The sequence below is a fragment of the Balaenoptera ricei genome, chromosome 6 (assembly GCF_028023285.1).
Source record: "Balaenoptera ricei isolate mBalRic1 chromosome 6, mBalRic1.hap2, whole genome shotgun sequence".
NCBI lineage: Eukaryota > Metazoa > Chordata > Mammalia > Artiodactyla > Balaenopteridae > Balaenoptera > Balaenoptera ricei.
This window is the reverse complement of record NC_082644.1, coordinates 97,551,920-97,577,366: the sequence shown is the minus strand read 5'-3', so window position 1 is coordinate 97,577,366 and position 25,447 is coordinate 97,551,920. Positions and strand designations below refer to the sequence as shown.

General features: G+C 43.1%; 1 protein-coding gene across 1 annotated transcript; it reads left to right on the top strand.

Annotated features, from left to right (window-relative positions):
* Positions 1-1,708: 1,708 nt before the first annotated feature.
* On the top strand, positions 1,709-2,002 carry LOC132367926 (large ribosomal subunit protein eL37-like). The gene has a single exon (XM_059926527.1). The coding sequence runs from the start codon at positions 1,709-1,711 to the stop codon at positions 2,000-2,002; it is 294 nt and encodes a 97-aa protein (XP_059782510.1).
* Positions 2,003-25,447: the final 23,445 nt, after the last annotated feature.

Genomic DNA, 25,447 nt, shown 5'->3' with positions numbered 1-25,447 from the left:
CATTCCTCTGTTGAAAATCTTTCATTGATCTCCAGATGCTGTCAAGATAAAGTCTAAGACCCTTAATAAGGCTATTATGTCCTCTGTGATCTGGTCTCTTCTTCCTCTTCTTCTTCTTCTCCTTCTTCTTCTTCCTCTTATCCTTCTTCTTCTTCTCTTTCTTCTTCTTCTTCTTCTTCTCCTTCTCCTTCTCCTCCTTCTCCTTCTCCTTCTCCTTCTCCTTCTCCTTCTTCTTCTTCTTCTTCTTCTTCTTCTTCTTCTTCTTCTTCTTCTTCTTCTTCTCCTTCTTCTTCTCCTTCTTTTCCTTCTTCTCCTTCTTCTTCTCTTATTTATCACATTACCCATGCTTCAACATTTTCCAACTGCTACAGATCCTAGAGTATATTGTGAATTTTTTCCATCTCTGTGCTTTAAAGTTGCTGTTCCTTCTGCCCCCAAATGTTCCTTCCCTTCATTTATTTAGCACACTGGCACTCATCCCCCCCAAATTCAAGTTAAGTCTCATCACCTGTTTGAAGTCTCCTATCCCACAACTGGAGAGAAAGAGTACTTCTTGTGAAATGTATTTCACTGACAAATTGGGAGGTCTTTGATGATAGAAACTATGTCTCATTCATTTCACATTTTTGATGGCTAAAGGAACCCTCATTTTCACTGTACATAGGAGGAAACTGAGGCACAGGAAACCCATGTTACAAACTCAAGGTCACATAGCAAAGAAGGCTCTATACTGGAACTGAAACCTGGAAAACACGGATCCTGAGTCCAAAACCTATGCTCTCTCTACTTCACTTTAAAAGTCAGAAAGAAAGATCTTTGTCCAGTGTCTATTTATTTCATAGCCTGGAAATAATATCACTAGGTTTTCTCCATATCCAGGAAAGCCTTTAGCAGTAGAACAGGAGAAACAGGATTCTGTATGGCTCCTTCAGAATAAACTATGTGATCTTTCTCTTTTCTCTTACTTTCAAGTCTCTGGGCAAGCTGATGGATGCAACCCATAGGTTCCAAGTGTTGCTGCTGCCTCAACACTCTAAAGAGACTTCTTGGAGTTCTCTAACTAGTTGGGTGGGTCCTCTCCTTCTGTTGGCTCACTTTTCTGGTCCCTTCTGTGAGCATCCTTCACAAAGTAAGTCATTCTGCAAATAAATGAATTTTCCCACCCTATCAGGTGTGCTCACAACACAATGGACAATGAAGTTCATGGTCTGCATGGTGATCCATTCTCATGTCTCACGCATTACTGTACAGGGAGTGCATACTGCACTTTGTGGTAAGGGTATGGAGTGATGTGAAAAGACTAAAAATGAAAACACAGAACCCAAATTTCCCATTTCTTTCTGAAGAAATAACCCAGAACTGCCTTGATTCCCATTCAGCAATGGGATAAATGCTTTAAAAAAAAATCCTTCAAGTTTTGATGCATTTGCAAGAAGGAAGGCAACATCGTACTTTCAGACACTTGTTTCTTAAATTCAAGCTTTTAAGGATGTGTGAGAACTGACCTTGATCTCTAGGCCTGTGGTTTTCTATCTGAGCTCTGCAGAGTTCTAGGATTGCTCTGAGATCTCCAGGAGTTCTACAGTGAAGTATTCTCCACTAATTGTTGAAGGTTTACACTATGTCCTCTTGAGTTCTATGTTGGGTTCCAGATAAAATTTCTGTTTTAAAAAGTCATTCTATCTTTGGTCTCAGCAGCAGAAGCGAGATGATGAAGGGAACGTCATCGTTTGGAAAGCGTTGGAATAAGACGCACGCGTTGTGCCGCCGCTGTGGCTCTAAGGCCTACCACCTTCAGAAGTCGACCTGTGGCAAATGTGGCTACACTGCCAAGCGAAAGAGAGAGCATAACTGGAGTGCTAAAGCTAAAAGACGAAATACCACCGGCACTGGTCGAATGAGGCACCTAGAAATTGTAGACCGCACATTCAGGCATGGATTCTGTGAAGGAACCACACCTAAACCCAAGAGGGCAGCTGTTGCAGCATCCAGTTCGTCTTAATGATTAGTCATGCAATAAATGTTCTGGTTTAAAAATCAAACAAACAAAAAAGTCATTCTACTGCTTATTAGAAAAAATTGAAAATTAAAACTATAATATTCAAATTGACAGTTTAAATTAATGGCTCTGGAATGTACCTAGGGACCAATTTGTAATAGATCTGCTGACCACTAGTTTCATCAAGAAATAACTGCGGAAGCAAATAAAAATCTGGAAATATTTGCAAGATGATTGAGCAACAAACCCGCTTTTAGCTTTCTATGCCATCCATCAGGTACCACATGCCACCCATCAGGAGCCTCAGCACTTTCCTCTTGGTCACCTCCTTGGTTCCGGACCCCTTGGCCTCACTCATCCTGGCACTATGCTCCACCCTCCCACTTCTCCCCTTTCTGCCTCTTGATGCTTACTCACATTTGAGAGTTGACATTTACACTTGATCTTGATACTCAACTTAGTCTTCCCAGAGTCACAGCTTTGGCTCCCCTTAAACATGATGCAGGCTCTCTTGGCTGCCTCAGGCTGCCTTGGGTGACATGTATTCTGGGTCCATCTAACCTGTAAACTTTACCCTATAAATTAACACTGGAGGGGTCCCATTCAGCATAGCAGCTCATGAGGAATAGTAGCCAAAATATAAATAAATCTCAAAACACATGACACCAAGCTCCTACTAAAGAGAGTTATGGAGTTAAAGTTATTAATTCAACAAAGATTAACTGTGTGCCTATTGTATGCCACACAATGAGCTGGGTCCTGAAGATTTAGAAGCTATGGCCTCTGCCTACAAGATGCTCACGGTGTAGTAGAAGAGACAGCATAGGGCATAACTATCTGTGAGACACTCTGAAATGTGACAAAACAAGCCTTACAGAGACACAGTCCAAACAGTTCGCCGTCATTGTAGACAAACATTCACAGTCTGGTGCCTACTCTCCTAGCCTTATTTCTTCTCTCTTTCCCAGTGCTTCCTGAGCTCTAGCCACACAAAATCCCTCCCTTTCCATGACCTTTCACAAGTCTATGCATTTGCCCAGGCTCCTTTCTCTGCTGCAATTGCTTTCTCTGCATCCTTCCTCACTGCCAAGTTCTCTCTTGCCCATCATGTAACTCATAGGTGAATGTCTCTGACAGCTAGCAAGTCCTTAATAAATCTGAACAAATAAATTAAAGGCCCAACTCAATTGTCTACCTTTCCGTGAAGCCCTCCCTGATTTTCAGAATTAGTCTGCCACCTTCTCCGTAATCCCACAACCCTTTGTTCACATCTTCATCAAATCTTTTAATAAGCTGTACTAAAGTTATTGATTTCTGTGTCTCATGTCCCAACCAGCAGTTCCTTAAGAGTAAAGGTAAAGTCTTAGATGTCTTTGTATAGATCACTCACTTCCCTAACACCCTTACCCCTTCCCTGGAATTATCACTGCCTGATAATGTATTTTCTGCTCAATAACTGATTGATAAGGCAATAAATATAAAAAGGAATGACTGAGTCACGGGTATAAAGTATCATGCAGGCACAAAGAAGAAAGGATTCATTCTTACTAGGGATATCAGAAAAGGCTACGTAGAAAAGATGGCATAAAAATTGAGCCTTGAGAAATTATTAGAAGTGCTCCTAAAAAACAAGAGAGAGGAGGACACTCCTGGGGAGGAAAGGGTGTGGGCAAAGGTAGGGAGGAATGAAAGAATGTGACAAATTTGGGGAATGATGACTACAGTCATCTGGCTGATGGCCCCTCTGAGGAGTATAGATTTTATCATGCGTCAATGGAGAGCCACCGCAGGGGAGTGACATAGTCAGACGTGCATTCTAGGAAGATAAGTGTGGACTAATAATAGGTGAGAGATTGGAAGCCAGGTGACCCTTCGGAGGCTGTTGCACTTATCCTTGGCTAGAGGATGGATGGAGAAGATCTGGACTAAGACCGTGAATGTGGAGGTGGAGAGGAAGGATGGTTTAATAGATCTTTAGGAAATGACTCAACAGGAGCTCTAATTTTGCAGAAAAAAGAAAGAAGCCCAGACACAGAGAGAAAGGAACTGATGAGAATGTGAATTAGAAGAAGCAGAATCAGATCATCAAGTGATCTGAATGGCCAAGGCAGCAGCCTTCCCAAAGGAAATGGTACAAACTCAGAAGTCAAGGAAATGTTATCATGAGCAGGGAACCCAACCAAGGAAAAATTCACTCCACATTTTACACGAGTTACGAGACTGGTGAGGAAAGCTGGGTTCTTGGCTGAGGTTTGTATTGAGCTGATCACCAAGAGCAACACGTGCATGACTAACAACCCCATAATAGGCCCTTCCTTACGAGCTGTAATGGGAGCTGTGCTGACAGATGTGACGGGTGTTCTCAGCAATCCTTGGGGAGTGACAACTGCAGAGCTCACACACAAAAACAGGTGAGACTCACTCTTGAAACATCCTAGCTGTTGGTGTGTAAGCACGCTGGGTTCCTCAAGCATCCTGAACGTTTTCTTTGCCCATTTGGAAGGGTGATCCTAATATCTTCTTAGCTGTGAGATCTTGTGAGATCCTGACCTCCCTGCTGGGGCTCACTTTCCTTATCTGTAAAAGAGGGATAACAGTACAAGCTCCTCTGAAAGGTGATCGTGAGAAATTGATGAGAAGCTAGCTTCTCAGTAAGCTAAGAAGCACGAATAAATGTTCGGGCTTAGTAATACGAGCCAAGAACTGTACCTGGAATTTATTTCTCCATATTTCTGAGAAAAATGTGGTCTGTTTCTGTATGATTTGCGCAAACCATCCAAAGGGTTAGCAAAAAAACGTTTTTCCTGATAGAGAATAATTTCTTCTTTTAAAAGGGAAGTGATGCTCTGCTAACGGCAAATACATCAAAAAAGTTGAGTGTGGCCTTCCTGATGCCACTCAGAGACAAAGGAGAGCCACCGGCATCTGTGATGGCTCCGAATCAGCAGAAGACAAATGGAGCTGGACCACGAGGCAAGGAGAGAAGGCTTCTGGAGCACATCCCCTCTCAACATGTCCCAAAGGAATCCACCAATGGCTAGCCACATCTCTGCAAGAGCTTGGAAACTAAGACGGGAAAGAACAGCTCAGTGTCTCAAAATGTGCCACCTCTGATTAAAAATTGATACCTATGGGGAAGAATTCCAAAAATGTAGACTAGAGAGAGCTGGAGACTTTTTAAAAATTTATTCGCCAAGTTGTTTTTTCTTTGTGACAGTATCTTACGTTTAAAGTTTTGTTTAGAAAACACTTTCACTCTCTTTGTTCTATTTAGTCCTCGCACTAAACTGTGGAGATGGATATTATTGATAGTGTTATTATTCCCATGTAAGGGCTGAAGAAACTGGAGCTCAGAGTGACACACAGTCACCAGCAGGACTGTGACACCTGACTCTCAGCTCACCCTCTCCGTGTACACAACCCAACAGCAAGCTCCCCGAGTGCAGAACCATGGCTTCTATTTCCCTTAGTGCCTAACCTACTGCTCCAAATAGACACTCATGAGTACTTCCTGATTAAACTATCTTATTTGTTTGTATATGTAGTCATTCCATGCATATGTAGTGGGCACCAAATAATGCTGCTGTGGATAATGAATAACTCATATGAAAACTAAACTCTGGGGCTTCCCTGGTGGCGCAGTGGTTGAGAGTCTGCCTGCCAATGCAGGGGACACGGGTTCGAGCCCTGGTCTGGGAAGATCCCACATGCCGCGGAGCAACTAGGCCCGTGAGCCACAATTGCTGAGCCTGTGCGTCTGGAGCCTGTGCTCCGCAACAAGAGAGGCCGCGATAGTGAGAGGCCCGCGCACCGCGATGAAGAGTGGCCCCCGCTTGCCAGCAACCAGAGAAAGCCCTCGCACAGAAACGAAGACCCAACACAGCTATAAAATAAAAATAAATAAATTAAAATTAAAAAAAAAAAAAAAAAAAAAAAAAAAAAAAAAACTAAACTCTGCTTGAAACCTGGTAGGGGAGGGCCTGAGAAGAAGAAAAAGCAAGAGCCCACAACCACTTTGGATTCAACCTATAGGAAGAAACACAAGCAGAAAACAGTATTTGAAGAGACTGGCCTAGTAGCCAGTGAAGGAAGAATGTTTTGGGGATAACAGAGGGGGCCTTAGTCCACTTCCTCTAAGCCAGTGTTTCTCAAACTGGTGTGTAGCAGAATCACCTGGAGAGTGACTGAAAAATTCAGAGGCCCAGGGTCCCTGAAGTCGGATCAGGCCTGGACCTTGATATTTTACCAGAGTTCTCCAGGTGATTCTGACACTGGCCAAAGTTTGAGGACCACTGTTCTAAACAGACTTTTCTTAGGGATGAAGCTCAATAGCCATGACTCTGAATTTTCTCTGCTTCTTCCCTTGTGTGATAAAGGGGATGAGGTTTCCGCTGGAGGTCAGTGGTTGACCTCTGCCCAGTAGGAGTACTGCCTATGTATGAATTCACAGGACTTAGTCAAGGTTGCCAGTCTCTAGTGAGGACTTGAAGAGGAGAAGCTGGCATGGGGTGAAGCTCTCTGGTACCCCATCACCAGTGGGAAGGATATTGTTCCAGCTACATGCTCATGACGCCTTCCCCAACACACATTTTTGCCCTTTAAACAAAGTTTCATTCAATGAACACTGACAAACCCATTACCATGTCCCAAGAACTGGGTCAGTCCCAGAGGGCAAGCAGGCAAGTTCTTACTTTCAAAGACCTCTCTGATGGGAGAGACCAGAGCCCTGTGGAATAACATGGTAAATGCTGTAAGGAAGGTGAGAGCTTGTGGAGGGAAGGCTAACTCAGATGGGGCCAGGAAAAGTTCCCAGAGGAAGTGACATTTGAAAAGTACAAGTACACCAGGCGGGGAAGGGGAAGCAAGCTCTCAGGAGAGAAACCAGCTGGTGGCAAGGCCAGAGGGCTGCCCCAGGCCAAGCAGGGCTAACAGACTGGGTGGCTGGAGGCAGGGTGTGGAGGACAGAGAGGAGGAGAGGGGGGCCGGATGTGAAGGGCCTGGAAGGCCAAGCAAAAGAGTGGAGGCTTCATCTCAACAATCAAGAGCCTTCCCTCTTTGTTACCTTCCCCTGCCACTGGTTCTGTCTGCCTTATGTCTCCCCTTTAGGAGGCTAGAGAAGAGAGAAAAGCAAAGGAGGAAGGGAGGGGGTGCAAAGGGAAAAAGGAGAAAGGAGGAGAGGAAGAGAGACATTCCAGTTCCTTTTTGTTGACCCCACCTTGAAATGCTGTGGCTTGTGTCTTATAAAGAACTAGAAATTTAATGATTTCTGGCTTCACAAGAGACGTAGTGCTGAACTCAACCCAGGAGGGCTGGGCTCAGCTCTGGGTGGCACAGCTTAGGTAGAACCAGTAGAGCCTAGAGTAGTGGTTCCCAAACTCTTGACCTCAAGGGTCATCCCTTGCTTGCCATGGTTTTATATAGGCTTGGAGCATCTGTTGATGGAGAAAATATAAAAGGCAAAAGAAAAATCTGTTAATTCAGGAGAACTCTAAGGTAAATTTGTATTCATTCTATACAATAGCACCCACACACTTGAGAGTTCATTAATGCATAATAACCTACAACAAAAGGCAAATAACACACATAGAGAAATATCTGTAACATATATGATAGGCCAAGGGTTAATGCCTTAATATGTAAAGAGTTCTTACAAATTAATAAGAAAAAGACCAACAACCCAATAGGAAAAAAAAAAATGGATAGCAAAGGACATTTGCAATGGTGTTCGCAGAAAAAGAAATACAACTACCTTAGGGGACTTCCCTGGCGTCTGGTGGTTAAGACTTCACCTTCCAATGCAGGGGGTGTGGGTTCGAGCCCTGGTCAAGGAGCTAAGATCCCACATGCTTCGTGGCTAAAAAACCAAAACATAAAACAGAAGCAGTATTGTAACAAATTCAATAAAGACTTTAAAAATGGTCCACATCAAAAAAAAAAAAAAATCTTTAAAGAAAAAAAAAAGAAATACAACCTTAATCTCTTTCATAATGAAAATATCTCTATATGAAATGCCATTTTTTTTTAACCTGGTAGAATAGCAAAGACTAAAATGTTTGATACTTATAGAGTAGAAAGGACGTGTTGAGAAAACACCACTTTCATTCATCACTGGGAAAATGTAAATGGGAACAAATTATTTGGAGGACAATTTGACTATATCTATCAAACTTTAAAATATACTCTTGTACAGAAATTCCATTTGTAGAAATGTATGCTACATATAAAATAACACATGTTCACAAAGTACATCGAATGAGCTGGACTCGATAAAGTGCAGTGAGAATGCAACTTTATTTTTCTCACCCTGAGAATTCATTTACCTGGTCCTTTCATTCACAGAAAGTCTCTGTCATTTCAAAGCACACTCCAGTGTGTTTATCAGAACTCTAAATAAATTTCATTTCAAATCCGTTGGCTCAGACCCTTCCGAAGCTCAAGTCTGTTTCTAGTGTGGATGCCACTTGTAGGGGAGAAAAGCAAGGTCATCTTTTGTCTTCCACCTTACTCCCTCCCCTCACCTCACTGCCTCCTCCGGATGGACCAGATAAAGAGGAAATAGGGAAGGGCGACCAGGCGCAACCAAATAAATAAGTAAATATTTAAAAAAAAAGAAACTGAGCCTAAAAGAGCCTCATTTTACCATATTGTTATATGTATATACCACATATATAATTTACAAAAATAACCTAAGTTTCTGGTAAGTAAATCATGGAACAACCATATGATAATCTGCATATGTCATTATAGGAAAAATTCTACTAACTTAAAAAGAACAAAACAAAACAGAGTGCAGAACATTGTAGGCTCCCATTTGTATGTGAGTGGTTTTAAAGGGACATGTTGGCATATACACAGTTGTATCTGCACAGAAATTCTGGGAAGTGGGGTGGTGAGCAGACCTACAATTCATTGTATAATATTTTATGCTTTTTAAGTTTTTACAATAATGTATTAGTTTTATAATTTTAAAACCTACTCTTAAGAAAAAAAATAAAGGCAAACAGAGTACATAGGGTTCCTTTTAGAAAGCTCTGGTATTTTTTACAAAAGCAATCCTCTTTCATTCAAACAATATAGAAACACACAAAGAAAACAAAAGAAGAGATCTACAGAAAATATCTAGAAGGAAAAAAATGGAAAATATATACCTCACAAAATTTTTTTAAAATCCGTCTCCCACCCTCTCTCTGCCCTGCAAGGTTAGCACTTTTAACAGTTAAGTGTACATCTTCTTCTAGGTGTTTCTTTATGACTCTACAACATATGTAATTTTCTTTACACCAAAAATGGAATTGCACTCTACAGAATGTTCTTAAGCCTGATTTTTGTTTTCACTTTAAAGTATACCTTGGACCACCTTCCAAGGCAGTGCACAGAGACCTACCCCACTCTTCCCAGCCTTTGAAACAATATACCTCTGTGTGTCCCCAACACACACATAGCTACTTGACCGTGACTTAAGACTGCTGTTCTTTTAACAGCTGTAGTGATGGCTCTTCCACAGGTCTGTGCGCTGTAACACCATCCCCACCCATCAGATCCCTTAGGTAGGGTTGCTGGGACTACAGTGTTGACAGACACAGCCAAAATTCCATACAACTACTCTCCTTGCCAGTCCCTCACCACGCTCCCCCTCTTTGACAGCAGCTGTATGTGAGCCACCTTCCTTTTTTTTTTTTTTTTTTATAAATTTATTTATTATTTTTGGCTGTGTTAGGTCTTTGTTGCTGCACGTGGGCTTTCTCTAGTTGCGGCGAGAAGCGGCTACTCTTCATTGCGGTGCATGGGCTTCTCATCGCAGTGGCTTGTCTTTGTTGTGGAGTATGGGCTCTAGGCACACGGGCTTCAGTAGTTGTGGCATGCGGGCTCAGTAGTTGTGGCTCACGGGCTTAGTTGCTCCATGGCATGTGGGATCTTCCTGCAGCAGGGCTCGAACCCGTGTCTCCTGCATTGGCAGGCGGATTCTTAACCACTGCACCACCAGGGAAGTCCCTGAGTTGCCTTCTTGACAGAATTATAAACCACACTGAGAGACTCAAGACCTACAGACTGGGACCCACAGACCTCATTAAAGCTTCTCCATTGGGGCCTGACAATCCCTACAGCTATGTGGCAGAGGAAAATGGGAGCCTGAAAAGGACTGTTGTATTTACATTACACAACCATAGCTTAAACTTGGAATAGAAGGCAAAGTCAGCCGCATCATTATTAGATAAAACATAAATCATCTATGACATGTCTTTCTTGCACCCAGCAGCTTTGAGCTGGGCCTCAGGCCCCTTGTAGAATCCCTGTCTATTCTCTTCTGTCCTTAGATAACCCTATTAAAATTCTCCAATCTTATGGAAAAGCGAAATCAGTAACTGGGTCCATGGAGATTCTGGACACCATGTGAGAAAAGAGTGAAAGCCACTTGGTCTGGAGAAGAAAACAGCCTGGGAGTGATGAGGGTTGTCAACAAAAATCTTGAAGGGCTGGCCCAAGGATGCAGGAGCCAGATAAGTGAAGAACAGGAGCAAAAGTTTGGAGCAAAAGGCAGGCAGGTTTTCAAGTTAGACCAGACAGTTTTTTCTAACCATCAAAACTGTCCAGAGTTTTCAGGGGAAGCAGTAGCCAGGACTAGAGTCAGTGACTCTCTAGAAGCCAAGGCGAAGCTTCTAGAGGGCAATGTGCACGGTGCATCAGCAGTATTGCTGAACAAGTCCAACTGGCTGTCATCAATGAGCCACACAGTCTACATTTATTTTATTATTTTTGTGAAATCTGCCTATGTCAAGATTTGTCTATGCTTTTCCATCTCAGAAACCTGATTTTTTTAAATGTTTGAATCAATTTCTTTTTTAAATTTTTATTTTATCTTGGAGTATAGTTGATTTACAATGTTGTGTTAGTTTCAGGTGTACAGCAAATGATTCAGTTATACATATACATATATCTATTCTTTTTCAGATTCTTTTCCCATATAGGTTATTTCAGAATATTGAGTAGAGTTCCCTGTGCTATACAGTAGGTCCTTGCTGATTATCTATTTTGTATAGAGTAGTGTGTATATGTTAATCCCAACCTCCTAATTTATCCCTCCCCCCCTCCCCCTCTGGTAACCACAAGTTTGTTTTCTAAGTCTGTGAGTCTATTTCTGTTTTGTAAATAAGTTCATTTGTATCATTATTTTGGATTCCGCATATAAGTGATTTCATATACTTGTCTTTCTCTGTCTGACTTACTTCACTTAGTGTGATAATCTCTAGGTCCATTGATGTTGCTGCAATCAGAAACCTGATTTGATTAGAACAGAAAGAATAGATTAGTGTCTCACAGAAGATTCATATCAACCAAACACAAAGAGATGGATGTGTAAACTGGAGTAACAGTGCATTCATTTACAAGGAGAGACAGCTATCAGGTCGACCAGAAACTCAAGTCATCCTCATCAAACATCTTTTTCTCCTTGGCAGATGGGCTCAGTGGGGATAGCTGTGTCCATGGAGGTGTAATTCTCAAGGTCTATCGCCCGAGACTCTGGCTTGGATGATACCAGGATGAGCTCTGCCCAGTCACTGTGTGATTTCCTTTAATCCTCACAAACATAGATTGTGAAACCACCTTCATAGGGTTTCACTCCATCCTCTAATACATAGCTACCTCAATCCTGTCATTGACAAGTTCTGCTATTCGGGGAGACTCTTTTTAAAGTGACTTTATGGATTTCCACTCTGGCTTATCATATTTGAATTTCATGTCTCAATTCGCATAGGACAGATCCTGTTCTGGTAAGAGAACATCACTTGCATCAGGAAAGTAGAGGCTTACTGTGTCCTGTAGTGAGAGGCAGTGTGGAGTCCTAGTTAAGAACACAGACTCACCAGATGGAATCCCAGTTCACTTACTATATACACGACCTTGGGCAAGTTACATAATCTCCCTCTGCTTCAGTTTCCTCTTCTGCAAAGTGGAGATAACGATAGTATCTGCTCATAGGGTTTGTGGTGAGGGTGAAATGAGTTAATAAACAAAGTCTGCAGCGCCAGGCTCTGATATAAACCTTGCCTCCTAGTCCTCACCATAAGACAAGTCATATTCTTGTCTCCACTTCACCAAGGAGAAAGCAGAAGCTCAGCAAGTTCAGATTGAGAGCTGGAATTGAAACCCAGGTCTCTCTGACCATGAAGCCAAGATCTACTCTGTCACCCACATCCCACTGGATCCCTCCCACAGACATGGTGGAACCACTTCTCTTCTCTTCCCTGGGTTGGGGCGGGGTGGGGGAAAGTTATTTTCATCACTGCAGCTCATCCTTGAGCAAGAAAAGTGATAGTGTCTGCTGCCTACGGTCAGGCCAGAGCTAGCGGGTGAGAATCATGATTGCATAACATGCGCAGCTGCTTCGGCAGATGTGTCCACAGCTAAACACGGCAGAAGTTTCATTTCCAGAGTCAAGAAAGAATACCTATCCCAAAACATCCTCTACAACTTTACCAGAGGTGGAGGGGGTATGACCAACGGGCAGGATTGGGCACTCCTACAGGCAGACTTCATTCTTTCTCTGCTGTAATAACTGTTAAAAGTACAACTCTGCCAGGTCCCCATCCAGCCATTGGCTCCAATCACAAGGGTCCCCAGACCCTCTGTGTTAACTGAACATCCGACCATGGCCCATAGAACAGTCACCTATGAAAGAGAAAGCAATAAGAGAAAGAGAGAGCTAGTGACCCTGAGATTGAAGAAGGTTCTGGAAGAAACTTTCATCCATTCTAAGCACTTACTACGGGGGAAGCCTGGTTAGCTGGACAGGCCTGGGTTTTAAGCTGTCCACACTAGTTTTATGACTTAGATTTAGCCACTCAACCACTTCGTCTTCAATGTGCTCTGTTTCAAAGTGGAAGAATATTCCTACCTTGCGGTTTTGCTGTGAGGAAGAGCAAACATATGTAAAATGCTGAAACTATTATTATGGAGATGTCAAGAACCACCATTAACCTAGGACAACCAAAATATAGAATGGATGGAAATCTTTTTTAAGAGACCAAAAAAGCAAAACATTTACTTTTTTATATAAGTAAATCAATTGCAAAGGAAAGAGAGAAAAGGAACAAATATTTTTAGTACCTACTATAGGCCAGATCTTATCAGGCCCTTTACCTGCATGGAATCTCACATATTCCATGTGACAAGTTTTATTACGTTTATTTTACAAATAATGAAACAGTTCATAGGAGAGGCTTTACAAGACCATGTAGCTAGCCTGTGGCATGGTGAGGCCAAGAGCCAAGGGCTTTCAGACCCCATCCGCACCTCTCTCTGACGCATCATTCCACTTCTGCCTCCAAAGTGAAAATGCTAAAAACTCCTTGGAAAAAAATAGTGCAGAACATTTATAGAGTACCCCAGAGCAGTGCTTCTCAGAGTGTCTTTGGGGGTAACCCATTGTGTTTTATTTTGTTTTAATTCACCAATCTACCACAGACTGTGACATTTGTAAAATATAATGAAAACAAATTGCCAGAAATGTAAACATTTAAATGACATACAAACTCAACATTTTTATTAGATTCCACACATACAGCATTAGTCTGTCAAATTGTTATAAAAATTTCCAAGTGTTTGCTCTCAGTGTTTGTGCTTATCTCATCATGGACCAGCCTGTGGACCAGACTTTGGGTAGCATTGCCAGAGGGTTAAAGCGATCCTCATATCATGGAGAAAGATCTCAAAAAGTCATCTAAGTTTGCCTCCTGTTTCCAGGCAAGGATTGTGTGAAATTCCCAAGGCTGGGCTCTTTCCTTCTTCTTGAGAGCATCTCTCCAGAGCCTCACACCCAGCAGATATAGATCATCCCCATCTCCTAGTAGCCTCTGCCCAGACCGAACCAGAACATTTGCTTCCAAAGTTTATTTGAAGCTTTCCGGTTCAGACCTTATCCCTTCCCTCCTCGTACCCACATCTCCCCATCTTTGGGTTTTCCTGCCATTGTCTTCTCTCCTCTGTAGACACCTGGCCACCTACAAAGTCCTGTCTAGCTGTGCAGAGGCAGAAGGTAGAGCTTCTTTGAGCAGGTTGGAGAGGTAGGCAGGTGGGGAAGAAAACCCCAGAGTCAGGACTTATTGGTGCCAGCCCTGTACAGGTGCCAGCTTTGCATATATTATCTCTCTTTATCTTCACAACTACCCTACAAAGCTGGTATTATGGTCCCAATTTTATAGATGAAGAGATTGAAGAACAAAGAAATGTCAGACCCTGAATAGCCAAAGCAATCTTGAGAAAGAAAAATGGAGCTGGAGGAATCAGGCTCCCTGACTTCAGACTATACTACAAAGCTACAGTAATCAAGACAGTATGGTACTGGCACAAAAACAGAAATATAGATCAATGGAACAGGATAGAAAGCCAGAGATAAACCCATTCACATATGGTCACCTTATCTTTGATAAAGGAGGCAAGACTATACAATGGAGAAAAGACAGCCTCTTCAATGATTGGTGCTGGGAAAACTGGACAGCTACATGTAAAAGAATGAAATTAGAACACTCCCTAACACCATACACAAAAATAAACTCAAAATGGATTAAAGACCTAATGTAAGGCCAGACACTATTAAACTCTTAGAGGAAAACATAGGCAGAACACTCCATGACATAAATCACGGCAAGATCCTTTTTGACCCACCTCCTCGAGAAATGGAAATAAAAACAAAAATAAACAAATGGGACCTAATGAACCTGAAAAGCTTTTGCACAGCAAAGGAAACCATAAACAAGACGAAAAGACAACCCTCAGAATGGGAGAAAATATTTGCAAATGAAACAACTGACAAAGGATTAATCTCCAAAATTTACAAGCAGCTCATGCAGCTCAATAACAAAAAAACACACAACCCAATCCAAAAATGGGCAGAAGACCTAAATAGACATTTCTCCAAAGAAGATATACAGATTGCCAACAAACACATGAAAGAATGCTCAACATCATTAATCGTTAGAGAAATGCAAATCAAAACTACAATGAGATATCATTTCACACCGGTCAGAATGACCATCATCAAAAAATGTACAAACAACAAATGCTGGAGAGGGTGTGGAGAAAAGGGAACCCTCTTGCACTGTTAGTGGGAATGTAAATTGATACAACCACTATGGAGAACATTATGGAGGTTCCTTAAACAACTAAAAATAGCACTACCATATGACCCAGCAATCCCACTACTGGGCATATACCCTGAGAAAACCATAATTCAAAAAGAGTCATGTACCACAATGTTCATTGCAGCTCTATTTACAATAGCCAGGACATGGAAGCAACCTAAGTGTCCATCGACAGATGAATGGATAAAGATGTGGCACATATATACAATGGAATATTACTCAGTCATAAAAAGCAACGAAATTGAGTTATTTGTAGTGAGGTGGACGGACCTAGAGTCTGTCATACAGAGTGAAGTAAGTCAGAAAGAAAAAAACAAATATTGTGTGCTAACACATATATATGGAATCTAAAAAAAAAAAAAAAGGTCATGGAGAAGCTAGGGGCAAGACAGGAATAAAGACATAGACCTACTAGAGAATGGACTTGAGGATATGGGGAGGGGGAAGGGTAAGCTGCGACAAAGTGAGAGAGTGGCATGGACATATATACACTACCAAACATAAAATAGATAGCTAGTGGGAAGCAGCTTCATAGCACAGGGAGATCAGTTTGGTGCTTTGTGACCACCTAGAGGGGTGGGATAGGGAGGGTGGGAGGGAGGGAGATGCAAGAGGGAAGAGATATGGGGACATATGTATATGTATAACTGATTCACTTTGTTATAAAGCAGAAACTAACATACCATTGTAAAGCAATTATACTCCAATAAAGATGTTTAAAAAAAAAAAAAACAACTTGGTCATCTACCTCCTAACATTGTCTTGAGTACCAGACTTTAAGAAACACTGATCATAACCTGTGGCCCCACATACAGATACAGACACAAACTGTAATGCTGGAAAAAGTTTTCAATTAATGTGAATGATGCACAAGCCCAGTTACAACTGAACATCTGTGCCTTTCAGCAGGGTTTTTTTCTTTTTTTTTTTTTTTGGTAGTTGAAAAAGCATTTCTTTTTTTCTTTTTCTTTTTTCTTTTTTCTTTTTTTTAACATCTTTATTGGAGTATAATTGCTTTACAATGGTGTGTTAGTTTCTGCTTTATAACAAAGTGAATCAGTTATACATATACATATATCCCCATATCTCTTCAGCAGAGTTTTCTTAAATGTCCCTCATGAAGCCATTTGTGATTTCTAATAGATTCTAATTTAATCAATAAATAATTATGAAGAACCAAAAAAAAAAAAAAAAAAGAAATGTCCGAGCAGGGACTGGGACACAAATCTGTCTGAGATTCCCGACCTAAGCCCTCAACTCCTACTTTGCAATCCTACTGGGAAGAACCCAAAGGCCCAAAGTCACTTCCACAGCCAACCTCAAGTTCCCTCTCCCGCAGTGAGAAAGTCAAACCTGCAAGGCCTGTGGTGCTTATTCCTTCTTCCATGGCCAGATGTCAACAGATCTGCCAGTAGCACTTTCTCCCTGCCATCCCCTGCTGTCCCAGTGGGAAACGTGTCTTCCTGATGCTCCACATTGCATAACTAAAGCAGAGGCCCAGAGGACTCTTTGCAAGTCTCCCCCTTTGCCTGCTTACCCCAGCTTTCCCAGGCTCACCCAGGCTCCTCAGCCCCATAGAGACACCACCCTGACCTCTTTCCCTCAGGCTGGACAGGGCTTCCTCCTCAGCAACAATGACTGCTACCATTTGCTGGGGACCTGCTCTGGGCCAGACTCTTATATGGACCTTATCTCGCTTCATGTTTACAACAGCCCTTTAAGGAGGTATCATTACCCACATTGTCTACAGGAGATAACTGAGGCTCAGAGAAGTTTAGTAACATACACAAAGTCAAAGAGCTAGTAAAGAAGAGAGATGGGATCTGAGCGGGGGGGGGGGGTCTCTGTCACTGGGCACTGCCTCCCATCATGATATATTTGCAAAAGATTCAGCACAAGGAAAGTACTCAATAAATAAGTTCCTGACACCAAACACAGTCAGAAGCAATGGGTGAAATAGGAAATGGGTTAAATTTTAACTGTATGTGCATATAATGAAATACTGCTCAACCAGGAAAATAACATTACAGAAGAGTAGCTACTGCCGTGGACAGATGTTCATTTTTTTATTTTTATTTTTTTATTTTTGGCTGCATTGGGTCTTCATTGCTGCATGCGGGCTTTCTCTAGTTGTGGCTCGTGGGCTCTAGAGCGCAGGCTCAGTAGTTGTGGTGCACGGGCTTAGTTGCTCCGTAGCATGTGGGATCTTCCTGGACCAGGGCTCGAACCCGTGTCCCCTGCATTGGCAGGAGGATTCTTAACCACTGCGCCACCAGGGAAGTCCCGACAGAGATTCTTGATGTTGATTAAGGCAGGCTACAAAAGAGTATGTGCAGGATTATCTTATTTAAATATATTTATTATCTTGTAGGTATGTGTACACACACACACTTACACCCTTTAAAGAAAAATACACCAAAATGTCAACAAAAGATAAGTCTTTGTGATGAGATTGAGTGGCCTTTGTGTTATTATTTTTGTATATCTGTATTTTCTGAAGTTTTTATAGTAACTATGGCCTCCCTGGCCTTGCAAGTTCATACCTGAACACGGAGGGACCACATGGGGAGAGGGTTTGTGACAACAACTAAAGGGGGTTGTTTTATTTTGCCTTTTTTTTTTTTAATGTCCTGTGAGTGACATAAGTGTATCTCAGTCTTTTGTCACCACCAATCCAGAACTCTATTTGTTCCAAAAGGGCCTATTGGTTGAAATGTGGAAGGCATCAGGGCCTCCCAGAACCAGGATTTTTGGTCATCCAGATTGGATTTGCTCAGTGTCAGTTACTGCTTATTTCTGTTGGATGCTCCAAGGGCCTGCTTATTTATGGTGAATCTGTTTTCCTGATTAGCTGAGAATGTGAGGGAAGAAGAGAAATCGGCCATGAGCTCTGTGCGTTTTTATTATCCTTGATGCCACTACCTTGAAAGGCTTGAAAGGCTTTGGGGTCCAGAGGTGCTCAGACCCCAAGTGAAAGCAAAGAAAGTTATTCATTGAGTATAAGAGACCCCCCTGAGGCTGCGTAGTTGACCTCCCTGCCGTTAGCACCAGAGGAGGACTTGCAGGAGGGCTCTTGCTAAGCTTCCTGAGATTTTTACATGGTAACTGTGTTTTCTAAACCCCAAACTGGCAACCAGGGAAGCAGAATATGAGAAAGAACACAGCCACTGGTGTCAGAAACACACAGACTCACATTCCACTCTCACTTTCTAGCTGTGTGACTCTAGACGAGCTTCTCATCCTCTTCTGACTTTGCTGTTCTCTCTGTAGGACGGGGACAATGCTGGCGGTTGAGACCGCTGACTGAATGAACCGATGTAAGCTGCTTCAGCCTCCCCAGCTGCAGCCTGATGTCAGGAGGTTTGCAATATGCATAAGCTGGTGTTAGATGAGCTAAATTAGAAATGCCTTTGGAATTCTTATTAACTTATTATAGTTATGGTGAAGATGCTGGAGCTTATCCCAGAATTCAGGGACAACTCACAAAACTGACCCCAGTTTTGAAATTATATATATATATATATATATATATATATATCTTCCACGTCCTTGTTAACCAAGTAAAACATAGTTATATAAAGACTATGTGGCTAGACAAGAGAAACGTTCAACTTTTGTACCCTGCTTTATTCGGTCAACGTGAAGAACATCTTTCTGTGTTGGTACCATCTCTTCTACGACACGGATCTGCCATACTTATCATCACACCCTCTCTCCACACAGCCCCTCTGTTGATGTTCAGGTGGAACCTTCCAAGCCTGGATGGATGGGAAGGGGGGTGTGCACAAACACCCCGAGAAAACACCTGCCCAGCTGCACACCCACCCCGCAGCCTCAGTCCTTCCTGGGGTCAAATCCTGAACCGCGCAGAGGGCTTTGGCCAAAGTTAGAGCGGCCGCCTGGGACCCTCCGGAGAAGGAGGCCGCGGGGTGCAGTGCAATCAGGTTCTCAGACACAGATGGCTTGTAGGGACCGCCCCGGGCAGGGTGGGGGCAGGGAGATGGGCTGGTCAGGAAATGCCAGTTTAAAGTTAGCTCTGACCTATTAATCAGCAGCGGAGACAATGATGCTGGAGGGGCGGGAAGGCCGGACATGTGCTCGCGCCAGATTTATGGGCCTAGAACAAAGGGTGGCCTGCTCGTTTAGAGAGTCTCTTTCCCTTTTCCTCTGGCAAAACGAGGACATTGTTTGAAAAGCCAAAAAGAACAAATATTCTAAAGACTGAGGTCATTTCCAGATATGCAACAGGTTCTGAAGGGGATCCGTAGGCAGGCGACGGGGAGCAGGACCCGGCAGGGCCGCTCCGCGCAGGGTGGAAGGATAGAGGCAGGGCTGGGGGTGGGAGTGGGGAGAGAGGCGCATGTCATGAAGCAGAGACCACAGATTCCCCTCCCTGTGCCCTTGGAGGAGCTGGGACCCCCCCTGGTGTCACTGTGAAGGCATCTGACAAGCCCACCTGAAGCCCCTCAAGATAAATCCAGAAGTCTTGGGGAGGCCTTGCATGCAAGCTGAAAATGAGCTCTGTCTCCTGCTGTGCTCTGCAAGCTTTTCTGGGAAGGTCTGCCCGGGGGTGGGACGCCTAGGATGCCACTGGTCTCAGTTTCCTTCACGTCCGACTGGAAGGGAGTCTTGTTTCACTACACTGCCTCGTTTCAGCAGACCAGGAGAGACGGGGGAAGCGAGCAGAGTAGGAAGGGGAGAAAGGAGAAGACTATCTTCCACAAAAGCCAACCTGCTGGAGACGAGAAGATACCTCTGACTCTCCCATCTTTCAATGTTTGGGGACCGACCAGCTGTGTCTTTACAGCCTCATCTTCCGCTGCTTTCAGTCAGGTGCTGGTTGCCCCTTACCTGGAGCCTCTAGAAGGGTCTCCTTTCCTCCCTTCTAACCTCCACCCAGGTGCTGGGATGAACTTTCTAGATTATATATCTGACCATCTCTTTCCTGGCTGAAAAGCATCTGGGTGATTGCATTTTCTGCAGAAAAAGGGTTCAGAAACCTCAGCCTGGTGACAGAATCCTTCATGTTATGGCCCTACCTTCCTTTCCAGCTCATCTGACGTCTCTCTCCAACCCCACCACGTCCTTTAGTCTCATAGAATTATTTTCTTTTCCTGGAACGTGGCATGGCCTCCTGGAAAAACTCTAGCCATTCTTTTGGACCTAAGCTTCAATGCTCTCTCCTCCAGGAAGGAAATCTCCCTTATGTTGAGAGCCTACACCATGTGCTGGCTGAAAGAACCACTGCTTTGCCTGGGTTCCCGTGCATATGTTCATACTGCTAATAATAATTATTATAATTATGATAATAAAATAGCATAGCACTTTTCATAGAGACTATACTACTTCACTTGAAGGCATGAACTCCATTGAATGACTGCCTGAATGAACGAATGATAACCTTCTAGAAAGGGTTACCCCTAGGATATGTGAAGGCCCATGCAAATATTTCTGTGGGTCCTCTGTATATATAAATAATGTGAGTCATCCCAAATCAGTGTTTCAGCATCATTCTGACAGTCCAATTTCATGTGATCCTACAAAAGAAATACTCTCTGGCCATCAGGAAAGATCCGTTCACCAGGCAGCCCTCCTGGAACTGGGGCCTGGTCATGGGTCCTTGGGGCAACTACTTAGGTGCAAGGCCTGAAGCTCCCCTGGGGCATCTATCAGTGCCATGCACTAGGCAGAAGATTGGTGGGTATGCCAAAGGGGAGAAATGGGGACCAGGGCCAAAGTGGGTCCAAGGTGGGCCCAGAGCACCCTGTCTGGATAGCTTTGCTGGCTCTGGCCAATCCTGATCAATGGGGGCCTTAGAAAATGTTGGGGATGGCTTTGCAAAATTCAGGGGCCTCTGAAGCCCAGGACCCAGGCAAATTCCCTGTTTGCCCAGGTGGTACTGCTCTAAGGTACCCATGTGATTAGACATTCTGTCATTCAACAAACATTTACTGAGCACGTGCTCTCCACCAGGCACTTCATTAGAAGCTGAAGTTACATATTCATTGGTCTTTATTACTCTGAGTTAGCAAGCAATCTCTGCCTGGAAGGGAACTTAACAATAACGCAGCAAGACCTGCAGAGTGTGGGAGCAGAGGTATCATCTCGCCCATCAGGAAACTGGGCCGGAGAGGCGCTGTCACACGTTCCCTTAAAGGTCCCACCATGGCCTCTACTCTTGGGTGTGGTTAGAAACGCAGCAGAGAGGTTCCTGAAAGAAAGCAAACGGCATCGCTTCCAAAAATAAACCAAAACGTGAGGAGAGAGAGAATGATGACTGAGAGCCTATTCTGAGGTTCAACAGATGATGGAAATAATGACGAAAATACATTCAAATGGCTCCATACTGTGCTTTCAGAAATTCAGCAGTTAAGCCAGCTGGTCAAGCCCCTCGGAGCAGAGTGATGGCAGGTCTGGGGCCCTGAGGGCCGAGGGTGGGGTGGGGAGAACCCTGGTGTCCACTTCTCTCCCTGAGCCTCAGTCTCCTCATCTTCAGATCGGGAATCAGGACCCTCACGGGTTGTTGCAAGATTCAAATGAGACCAAAGGTCATGAACAACCTGTGTGCACTGAAAGCACCACCCCTGAGTTGTGCATTGTTAATTAAGGGGCAGAGGGGTGGTTTTGTGGCTTTCTCAGCTCACCAAACAAAAACACAAAAAGTGGGGAGTTTCCACAATGTGGCTCTTATTATTCCACAATGAGATAATCAAGGGAAGAAACAGATCGCTCCTCAGATGAACCCTGAAAAGCCCTCAAGTGTGTAACTCCATGCTGTGCACACCACCCACACACACGCACACATACACCAACACATATACACGCACATACACACACACACACACACTCCATAGTCTGACCTTTGAACATCCCTTCTCCCAAGTCTTTGTTCTCAACCTAGGGAAATTTTGTCCCTCACGGAACATTTGGCAAAGTCTGGAAACATTAGGTCGACACTGCTCAGGTCAGCAGAGGGTGGCTTTTTACTGGCATCTAATGCGTAGAGACCAGGGGTGCTGTTAAACACCCTGCGATACGCAGGGCAGTCCTCAAAACAAAGAAATACCCAGTCAAAAATGTCAGTCGTGCCAAGGTTAAGAAACAGCTCTGAGCCTTTATTTATGCTGTTCCTTCTATTGTAAGTGTTCCTTTTCCTCTTCTCTCCTTACTTAAATCTTACCTCTCCAGAGAGAAGAAAGTTCCCATCACATGTTGCTGGAGGTTTTGAACCAAGAAAAGCTTTTAGGCAATATGGTCAAAACTAAGAGAATTGTAAATACCCATACCCTTAGAACAAGCCATTCATTGCTCACTCCCACAAAGTCCTGTGCACGAGGATGTTTATTACAGCATTGTTAGTGATAAGGAAAAACTAAACACAACCTAACTGATCCCTTCAGGAGAGATCAGTAGCTTTCAATTATACATTATAAACTATAAATTGCTTTCAATACAGAGCAATCATCCGCAGCCCTTAAAAGGAATGAGGTCATTTCCGAAGAAGCCAATGGAAAATGTCATTGAGACACATTGTTAAATAAGACATCAACGTCCAGGACAGTCTTTTTAATATGTTCCTTTTGTTAAATAACTAAAAGGACACTCATAATACATTGATGCATATCTGTAGAAAATATCTATAAGCATGTATAAGAAACTGCTAATAGTGATTGCCTTTGGGGAGGAGGAGTTGGTCAGGACAGTTAAAAGATTTAGTTGTCATTTTATTATGCTTCAGGACTGTTTGGATATTTTCAGCCATATGCAAGCATTTTTTTTTAGGAAAAAATAATTCATTAAAAAATCCTTAATTGGTTAATCTAACTGAAGGGCATACATGTATTATTTTACTATTCTCACAACTTTTCTGTTGGTTTGAAATTTTTTCAAAATAAAAACTTGTTAAAAGTAGATAAAGCTTTCTTAAACAGTATACACACACACACACACACACACACACACAAACCAACCTTAAGAGGAAAAAAATGACATATTGCTTTTATTAAAGTCGAGAACTTCTTTCATTAAAAGAGGTCATGAAGTGTAAAAGGACAAGTCACAGACTGGGAGAAGAGATTTGTGGTAAGTATGGCCCACAAAGGACTTGTATCCTTCATATATAATGAACTCCCCCAAATTGATAAGAAAAAGACAGCAAACACTTTTTTTTTAATATATATATATATTTTTTTTAATTTATTTTTGGCTGCATTGGGTCTTCGTTGCTGTGCGCGGGCTTTCTCTAGTTGCAGCAAGCGGGGGCTACTCTTACTTGCGGTGCGCGGGCTTCTCATTGCGGTGGCTTCTCTTGCTGCAGAGCACAGGCTCTAGGCACGTGGGCTTCAGTAGTTGTGGCGCACGGGCGTTGTTGCTCTGTGGCATGTGGGATCTTCCCGGACCAGGGCTCGAACCCGTGTCCCGTGCATTGGCAGGCGGATTCTTAACCACTGCGCCACCAGGGAAGCCCAACAAACACTTTTTTAAATGAGCAAAAGACTTGTACAGGCACTTCACAAAAAGGATATTCAAATGGCTAATAATCATATGAAAAGAAGCTCAAAATCATTAGTCATTAAGAAAGTGCAAAATAAAACCACAATGAAATAGCACTGCTCTCCCACCAGAGATGCTAAAATTTAAAAGACTGACAAGGGCTTCCCTGGTGGCGCAGTGGTCAAGAATCCACCTGCCAATGCAGGGGACACGGGTTCCAGCCTTGCTCCGGGAAGATCCCACATGCCGCGGAGCAACTAAGCCCATGCACCACAACTACTGAGCCTGCGCTCTAGAGCCCGCAAGCCACAACTACTGAGCCTGCATGCCACAACTACTGAAGCCCGCGTGCCTAGAGCCCGTGCTCCGCGACAAGAGAAGCCACCGCAATGAGAAGCCCGCGCACCGCAACGAAGAGCAGCCCCCGCTTGCTGCAACTAGAGAAAGCCCACGCAGCAACGAATACCCAACGCAGCCAAAATAAATAAATTAAATAAATAACTTTATTTTAAAAATAATAATAATAAAAAATAAAAGACTGACAATATCAAGCAAGGGTGTAGAATAACTGGATTTCTCATACATCACTGGTGGGAGTGTAAAATGGTACAACCGCTTTGAAAGTTCTTTGGCAGCATCTACGAAAGTGGAACATTCCAGACTTACCTCTATAAATCCAACCTGATCTACACAAATTTTCCTAGATAAGCCTTCTGATCTATACCATGTGTTTACTACCCTTTAAATTCTGCCCTAAGTTCTCAAACTTTCTTTGGTTCTTTTAGCTAGTATTCACTGCACACCTCAGTGAGGCACTTGGGAATCTTATCATTGGGAACGAGGAGATGACCTATTTTATAGATCCTATTTTATAGGCCCCGCAGGAACTCACGGACCAGATGGAGGTGGAGACAGACAGACATTGTAGAAGACAGACACCACTTTAGACTAGCCTTCTGTTCCTAACAAAATTCCAAGTTCAGATCTCTGCCTCATACTTCTTTCATCTTCTCACAGTGCCTGAATCCACAATGACCCAAAGTAGGAACTAGGAAAGTAAAAGCCTGCTGAATTCATCTAGTCGATGTGTGTCCACAGACAGCAAGAAAGATTTGGGCTTGGCAAAAAAAATAGATTTTGGTCATTGACAATTTCAGTAAGAGGCTTTAGGATATTTAAAATCTAGTCCCATGCTGGACAATTTTATATTAGCTCATCTTCAGAATAATCCTCAGAATTATTCTCAGCATAATCCTGTGAAGTAGGTATCATTATCACCATTTGGCAGATGAGAAAATTGAAGTTAAGATAGATTAGTTGCCAAAGTCATATAGCCAGAGATTGGCAGGGCTGAGAGCCAAACACCTGATCCCTTATTTTAAATTTTGGTTCTATCCATTACATCACATTCATCGGAAGCATCCCTATACAACCCTGGAGACGTGTAAATTTAAATTTCTCTCTGGTTTTGGTCCCTTACACAAGCTTGTCTTTTCCCTGAAATGATTAGGTGCCCATCATCTTTTTTCTCTCCTCTGATCCTTCCTCCTCATAGCCAACTCCTCCTACTTTAAGTCTCTACTTTAACTTTGGTCTTTCCAGAAGGCCTTTGCTGATCTCCTGGACAAGTTCCAATGCTATGGCCATGAGCAACCAAAGCACCCAGTGCATCAGACCTTTTACCACCCTACGTTTTCATTAATGGTTTATGGTTGTCTTTTCCTCTAGGCTGTGAGCTGCTATCTTTCCTGTTTATTGCTGAATTCCCAATGCCTTGCACGTGGTAGGGGTTCATTACATACTGTTGAATGAATAA

Coding starts and splice junctions, on each gene's coding strand:
- LOC132367926 (XM_059926527.1), top strand. CDS start 1,709: ATGATGAAGGGAACGTCATCGTTTGGAAAGCGTTGGAATAAGACGCAC.